The sequence below is a fragment of the Rhincodon typus genome, chromosome 25 (genome assembly GCF_021869965.1).
Source record: "Rhincodon typus isolate 14 chromosome 25, sRhiTyp1.1, whole genome shotgun sequence".
NCBI lineage: Eukaryota > Metazoa > Chordata > Chondrichthyes > Orectolobiformes > Rhincodontidae > Rhincodon > Rhincodon typus.
Window position 1 is genome coordinate 10,743,532 of NC_063356.1, and position 8,544 is coordinate 10,752,075.

Genomic DNA, 8,544 nt, shown 5'->3' on the forward strand with positions numbered 1-8,544 from the left:
AATGGAGTTGGAGTTGGAGTTAAAGTGCTCCATCCCTGTGGTGCATTAATTGGTTAATATTGATATTTTCTACTCAACCTGTTCAGTAATATTATGACACATCTCTGGAGAAGGTGGAATGTCTTGAACCCAGGTCTCCAGGCTCAGAGATAGGGACACCATAACATCACCCTTAACTAATTGCTTAATATTGATATTTTCTAATCAACCTGTTCAGAATTGTTATTACACACCACTGGGGCAGGTGGGACTTGAACCCAGGTAATTACTTAATATTAGCTCAGGCCCTTAAAACTGACACAAGTGATCAATCAGCTGTGAAGATCTGTAGGCAGGGCATCAGCCAGCAAGTAAAGAGAGCTAAATTCTTTTCAATTAGAATGTAAGTTTATTTAAGTTGAACAAAATGTCTCTGATTGCCTTAATTGAAAACTAAGTAAGTAAAAGTCTTGAGCTGGAATCCAAGATTAGTGCAGTGAGGTACAGAAACCTAAAAGGCTGGAATATTCTGTTCCTGACAACTGACAACTGACAACTGACAACTGACAACTGACAACTGAAGTTGTTGAATTTCCTGATTTGTCCCTGGCCAGCCCATAGACTCACTGCTAGCCATCTTTTGTATTTAATATCCTGGTGTAAGATAGATATGATACTCTGGTGAAATGCATTTGGTATTAGAACATCTTTCCCCTTACTACTTCATTTTCTAACATTTTTCCCCTAAGGACTTGTGCTGAAGAATCTGTGCCTAGGTAATTTTGTACCTCAGATTGTGCTGTAAGTGGTGACTTATAAGCTTTTCACTGTACTTGTGAGTACATGGGACAATAAAGCTAATTCAATTCAAAATAGCTTGTTGTGATACACTAACTTTGTCATTGTAAGGCTAAAATGAACAAGTGTTATCAGGGCCTTCTTTAAGGTTATCAGGTTTTTCCAGGATAATTGCCTTCTTTAAACAAAAAAAAACAAAGCACTCTGGAAACTAGGAAATCAAAAACAAATTGCTGGAAAACCTCATCAAGTCTGGCAGCTTCAGTTCTGAAGAAGGGTCAGTGGACCTGAGAAGTTAACTCTGCTTTCTCTCAACAGATGCTGGCAGACCTGATGAGTTTTCTGGCAATTTTTGATCTTTTTTTAACTCTTGTAGTTTCATGTATTTAGCAGTTGCCAATTGCAACTCTTCACACTGGCTCTGCCAAAGTGTAACAGATCAAACTTGAGAAAGTCTTCATCTTCATTGTCTGAAGCATGAATATATCCATCTAGAGGAATATCTTGGGCTTTACCTGGGTAAGTTTTAATCCGATTAGGGTTAGAAACAGGGTTTCTGACTCTGATCAGAATATTTGGGCTAATGTCTTATACTTGCTATTGGCTAACACACATGACAGGAATTTTGAAACAATGACAATAGAGATCTTTGTCTTGCAAACAAGACACACTTAGGCCTTTCCATGATGGATTCAGTTTGAGAATCACCATCCTGGAGTCATGGCATTACATAAGGCAAGATTTTGTTGACAGGACCTGCCGAGGGAATCAAAGGCATGTTGGCAATCATTTTTCCACAGAAAATCAATCATGATTTAGTTGGGACTGAATTGCTTTTCCTGTACCCATATCCAATGATTGTAAAATGCATTTTATAGAATAGGGTACACAACTTAAATGATTTTACAGGGATTGTTGAGGTTGTATGGTTTTAATAAAGCTTGCAACAGTAATCCTATCACTAACAATCAAATAGTTGATCCAATTCTTCAAACAACACTAAGAAGGAAAACAATTAGGCTTTTATATAGCATCAGAGTGTTGTACCATGAATCTGTTGGTACTTATTTATTCAAACGAGACATTTTGTAAGGTCTGAGAGTGTCGTAATTGAAAACTGTCCTTTCAGTCCTCATATGTGGTAATTCTAAGCTCACGGTGTTAAAGGGAAGGAAATGACTATTTAGAGACTGCATTCCAGAAGCAGGGCCGCTGAAGTAAAGATCTGAGTGTGGAACGTGGAGCTGTTAGAAAAATGAGTATCACCTTCCTCTTGCCCATTGTTTTCCTATCAGGTAAGAAAGTAATGGTGTTTGGATTTTTGGGAGGTTTGGAATTGTCTTGCTGCATCAGTCTACCGGAAATGTTATCGGCTGAAATCCTCGTGATGTTGAGGCAGCCGCTGAGAAATGTATTTTGCTTATCAAAAGTGGTTCCCTTTTAAGATCAACAAATGATTGTCTTTAGGGAAAAAGTTTTAAAATGTCTCCTATTTTGGGTATGAACATTACAATGGAATCTTATTTTCACAAACTGAAATCTCCTGCTTTATGACTTATTTACTTTTAGTTTTTGTTAATGTGAAACCAGAACTTTAAAACCGGTTGAGGCGAATTTTCTGGTCAGACAGATTATTTTACTGCTTGTGCTGAATTTGTAATAATGCGATTTCAACACCAGCTTTAATTTCTGGGTTTGAAGCAATTTATATTGACTGACTTGTGCAATTAGTCATAAGGTTTCAGTTCGTATGAGAGATACCAACTAAATTTGAATTTGACCTTAGTGCAAAGAGTTGTTTGACATCAAAGTCAATGTAGGGGAGAAAAAAGTAAGGTGTGTTGTATTCATCATTTGAATGTCCCAAGTCCTGTGACATTCATCAAAAACAAATCAAAGAAACAAAATATCTTGTTATATTTTTGAATGTCTGTTAATGAGGTTGAGATTTTATCCTGAAACCTTTGAATAAACTTGCTTGGTGACCATGTCTAACATGGAAGCAAATCAGTGCCTTTGGGAATTTGCGTGAATGTCTTACCTTATAAATCAATAAAACAGCTTTGTATTCATATTAACTAAAAGTCAATATCTTGTGCACTAAATCAGTAGAATCTTACAACTAATTGTTTGCATAAACTGCAAATCTCTGACTTTTTAATCTGTAGCTGCTGTCGATTTACTTAGCAGCGATTTTCAAATTGCAATTGATAGTAGGCCACATTTGTTTACACTTTTTACCACTAGTAAACAGATTCATTTTGGTTCCATTTACATTGTCTTTCTGACTGGGGAAAAATTCTATATTCTTCCACTCCTAACCTAACCCTCCACAACACCGTGCTGAACCCAATCCTTCCAGGGTAGTATTCCAAGGCTTCTGCCAGACGTGGAATTCGTACGTTTGCGAAACAAAACTCCCGCTAGACATCTTGAGCTGATTGCTTTCTCTGCCCACCTTTATAAACAAGTTGGGAAGCCCCCACCACCAGAAAATATTAGATGCAATTCTGGTTTTCAAGGAATGGTGCACAGATATATTGTGCCATCATAATCCTTCCTCCATTATTCCTAGTAATTTCATGTCAATGTAAATGGGATCAATTCTACTGTACTCAAAGAACTAGGGCTGTACAGAACCAATGTAAGTAAAGTTGGGACCATTTCAAGGGCCTGCAAAATAGAGCTTTGCATCAAAATATGTAGAAATGCAATTCTGTGCTTTGGTTGTAGAAGTTATAACAACATGAACAAGATATTCTCATCCTAGAATCCTGACAGTGTGGAAACAGGCCCTTTGGCCCAACTAGTCCACACCAACCCTCAGAGCAGCCACCCAGACCCATCCCCCTGTAACCCACCTAATCTCCACATCCCTGAACACCACAGACAATTTATCATGGCCAATCCACCTACCCTGCACCTCTTTGGACTGTGGGAGGAAACCAGAACACCTGGACGAAACCCACACAGACATGGGGAGAATGTGCAAACTCCACACAGTCACCCAAGACTGGAATTGAACCCAGGTCCCTGGCGCTGTGAGGCAGCAGTGCTAACCACTGTGCCGTCCCACTTTTAGTTAATGTGAATACAAAGCTGTTTTATTAATTCATAAGGTAAGACATTCACACAAATTCCCAAAGTCACTGATTTGCTTCCATGTTAGACATTGTCACCAAGCAAGTTTATTCAAAGGTTGCAGGATAAAATCTCAGTCATTAGCAGACATTCAAAAATATAACAAGATATTTTGTCTCTGTGATTTGTTTTTGATGAAAACCTGGGACGTTCAAAAATGTTGAATAAAATACATAGAAACCTGAAGTTCTTTTCTTATAGATAGTCTAGACTATGTCTTTGAATTATTGTAAACCGAAAGGGCTGATAACATGTACAAATGTCAAAACTGGTTACACAAGCAACTTCAATTCCTGTTTCTTGAACACCACAAGGTGAAATATGAGGATGGTTAAGAAGGAACAAACTGCTCCACAGACACACCACACTCTCATTCCTGTTCATTTAAACTATGTCTAGTCCTTATGTCAGGCAAAGCGCTCCAGGTGCAATCCATGTCAAGACTGTTACCAACTCTATCTGTCCCAGCTCTGAGTCTCTTCCCTCCCCGAACTAATTCACTCATTTTAGAACAAAAACAGAAGATGCTAGAAAAGCTCAACAGGTCTGGCAGCACATGCAAAGAAAATCAAAGTTCATGTTTTGGGTCCAGTGACCCTTCCTCAGGACCTGAAGCATTAACTCTGATTTTTCTTCGCAGATGTTGCCAGACCTGCTGAGCTTTTCCAGCATCTTCTGTTTTTGTTCCTGATTTACAGCATCCACAGTTCTTTCAGTTATATTCACTTATTCTCGAGGTGTCTCTGTTCCATCTCTTCCACCAAATTCTGCATCCGCTGTTCAGTGCCACTTCCTTCTTCATATTAAGATGATTTCAGTTCTACTCTTCTACTCATCTGAAGCTTTTGTGCTGCTACAACATACCTTTTCAATTACATCTCAGCCACACATCAGCTTGCCTGCAAAGATAAGGCCCATGAAATGAAAGACAGTTTGGCAACATAGGTACTGCATAGTTGATTGACATGGTACACAGCAGTGCAACTGGTGAACAGTCACTTCTCAGGCTGCAGGCAATTAAATACCACGGTTCCTCATTGCTACGCACTAGGATCACTGCTGTTCTTAATCCATGTTAATGATCCAGTCATGGGTGTACAGGGCACAATTTCAAAATGTGCAGATGACACAAAATATTCGGAATTGTGAAAAGGATAGTGATAGATATCAAGAAGGCATTCACAGACTGGTGGCAACTAAAATTTAATGCAGAAAAGTGTGAAGAGATTTGTTTTGGTATGAAGACTGCAGAGACAATTGTTGACTATGGCAGGATAAGTTGTGGAGCTGATTAACAGATGGTTCAGAGTCCTTGGCTTTATAAATATATTAAATAGTATACTAAAAGCAAGGAAACGGTAGTGAACCATTTATAAAACATTAGTTGAGAATCAATTGGAGTATCATGTACAATTCTGGGCACCTCACTTTAGGAAGATTGCAAAGATGTTAGATACAGTGCAGAGAAAATTTGCAAGAATAACAGTAATTTGGACATGTTGGTGCTATTCTCTTTCAATGAGTTTGAGAAGAGATTAGATAGAGATATTCAAAATCGTGAGGGATGGTAATGCTATAGATACAGAGAAACTGCACACATTGGCACAAGAATTGAGAACCATAAAGCATCAATTTAATGTGAATGGCAAAAGAACCAAAGGTAGACTTGATGTAAAACTGTTTCACAGCTCAAGTGGTCAGAACCTGGAATGCACTGCGTGAGAACATAGAACAGGCAGGTTCGTTCATAGCATTTCCAAAGATCATTACCTGAAAAGAAATAAATTGCTAGGCTATGAGGCAAGTGCAAGGGAGTAAGAGCGGAGTTGCTGCTGCATGGGTCTAGCAGGGATGTAATGAGCCAAATGGCCTCCTTTTGAGCAAAGCACTCTATGATTTAGTGAAGATACCAAAACCTCACATTGTAAGTCTAATGTGACAGTGGATTGGAGATAAAGATTTGGAAGGTGAAGAGGATGAACTCATTATATTTTGGGGCCATTTGGTTTGCTGCTGCCAGTACATTTCAAAATTTTACTAAAGTAACAGCAGGATCAATACTAATGGAGGAACACAGCTTTTCTCACAAACATGTGCTCCATTTTAGCTCTCACATTGAGGAGCTATCATGCACCCAATGATACACCCATTTCACTCAGAATTTTTCTCTATCACGATAACTCTTCCTTTAACCCTGCGGACAAACTTTATGCTCTCGCCACTTTTCCGATGCCTTGTCCCATTCTCAAAATACATGGGTTTACTGTAATACAGTCAAGCCTCACACTCCTGTGCCTAAATTTATGTTCCCTGTTTAGGTCTCACCCACCTATGTTGCGTATGTCAGTGTGGGACATGTTCACAACTCTAGACCCTTCAACTTCAATTAGTCTTAGAGCATGATATTGGATGTCGTAATCAAATCTGTCCTCATAATTTCTGACTTGGCCCTTAACCCAGTTTCTGAGAAATCCATGTGCAAGTTGGAACCTTTCTGAAAGTTCTCCTTCCCAGCCTGGTGTCTTCTAACTGGCCCAAATCCATTTGTTAATCTTGGTCATTTTTGTTTCTTGCAGCGCATTTGTCACTAAAAATACGAAAGCAACAAACTCAGTGTATTGCTAACAGACAAATAGATACATTAGGAAATATTGTAACAAGAGGGGAGCCAGTGAACAAAAAGAACAATGAAGCAGAGAGTTAGAGGAAGGACAATGAGGAGGGCAACCACTAAGAATTAAGGAGAGGAAAGCCGACAAAGAGAAAGAGGTCACAAAAATAGTGTGGAACACGAGAGAAGAGACCATCAATGTTAATGTCCTTTTGTCTCTGAAACATAAAATATTATGTTTTAAATTTTCATATGTTTTCACATTTACAGTTACACACGCTTCAATTAGTGGACCAGAAGAAAAAGCTGCACAAACGGGAGGATCAGTCAAAATCGAATGCAGATATGACACATATTTTAGCAATTATCAGAAATACTGGTGCAAAGGCTACTACAGGAGAAACTGTAATGTTTTAGTACAAACCAATGGCCCTGAAAGGAAAAGTCATGATGGCAGAATAAAAATTACAGCTGATAATGCAAAAGGACAACTTACAATACAGATGAGCCAGATAACAGAAAATGATAAGGGATGGTACTGGTGTGGAATAGAGAGACCTCACCTTCTGGATTCAATGTCTCCCATACAACTTAAAGTCCATGAAAGTAAGGCATAAATATATGTTTATTTGCTGCATTTTCAGTGATACTTTCGTGTTCAATGCAGGTTCACATAATTTGACGTGTATATATTTGTTATGTATTTGCAAAATCTCTGGGATCCAGCTTTCTCAGTAAAGTATTAGAATTATAATTTGGTTAAGAGTCAAACAGGACAACATTGTAAAACCATGTACTGCATTTTGATTGTTCTAATCAAAATTTCATTCATTGTACCTTGTACATGTACCTTGACACAGTTAACATGAGGCTAATGAATGATCAAATAATATTTTCATACATCATTTTGAACAGGTCGAAAGGGTTATACTAAGGACAAGGAAAGACTAAGGTAAATGACCAATTTATTTGAGCAATGCACCTTGCAGATGGTACAAACAAAAATCACCTGTGTAGAGAAAGCATAGTTAATGCTTAGTCTTGAAACATTAGCTCTATTTTCTGCCATAGATGCTGCCAGAGCAGCTGAGTTTCTCCAGCAATTTCTGTTTTTAATTGTTTCAGACCTCCAGCATCCACAATTCTTTAGTATGTTGTAGATGGTGCAATCTGCTGCCAGTATGCACCAGTGGTGGAGGGATCATTTGGGTTGTGAATGGGGTGCCAATATGCAAGCTGTTTTTTCCCAGATGTGTCGAGATACCGATGTGTTATTTGTGTGAGCTCCACCAATCTAGGCAAGTGAATAAAATACCATCATACTCCTGACTTGTGCCTTGTATACTTTAGAGTCTGATCAATGGTAACACCCAGGTTGGTGATAAGATTTGATGATACACAGATAAAAGAAGTCCCATTGCCAGTAGTTCACACACAGCTTCATCAAGGAAAAGACATTTTTTTTTTCTTTCATACAATATCTCTGTCCTGTACAATTCCAGTTATGTTACATACAGCAATAATATCTAAATAAATATATAAGCTTGATTTTATTTCGTTTTGTGTCCAATGTTGGTATCAGTATCAATATATGTGTGAGCTAGTTTAACTACTTTTTCTAGCCTGTCTTCCATTATGAAAGGGGTGTAGCAAAGATAACTGGAAAGTGAAATTAATGTCTTTTTTTTGTAATAATTTTAAGGTTATTTCTGCTTCTGAGTTTAGATCAAGTTACAGAAGGTGACAGATGTGATCCAATATAGATGAAGGCCAGTTTGCCTATTGTCTTTATGGTGCTGACAACTGGCCTTTATCTAGCTATCTATACTGTTGTCTCTTTACTATTCTGCAGGTCTGGTTAAAAAACAATTGCATATATTGGAAATTAAAATTATAAGTTGGAATAGAGTGTGCAGTGCCAACCCAAGTTTTCAATATGTGCTTCAAGTAGGCAGAGCTGTTTGCCAGGAGCATGAGATAACAAGGTGTAGAGCTGGATGAACACAGCAGGCCAA

The 8,544-nt window shown here is 38.2% G+C and overlaps 1 protein-coding gene across 2 annotated transcripts in view; it reads left to right on the forward strand.

The window, feature by feature from the left end:
* Positions 1–336: 336 nt before the first annotated feature.
* The window catches only part of LOC125486087 (CMRF35-like molecule 1), a 21,460-nt gene continuing 13,252 nt past the window's right edge, over positions 337–8,544 (forward strand). Inside the window, exons 1-4 of one of the 2 annotated variants that reach the window (XM_048612202.1) lie at positions 337–382; positions 1,907–2,072; positions 6,800–7,135; positions 7,445–7,481. In XM_048612202.1, the coding sequence (XP_048468159.1) occupies positions 2,033–2,072; positions 6,800–7,135; positions 7,445–7,481 (413 nt within the window). In that variant the 5' untranslated portion in view covers positions 337–382; positions 1,907–2,032. The remainder of the gene's footprint in view (positions 383–1,906; positions 2,073–6,799; positions 7,136–7,444; positions 7,482–8,544) is intronic. The other variant, XM_048612204.1, reaches the window with a different exon arrangement.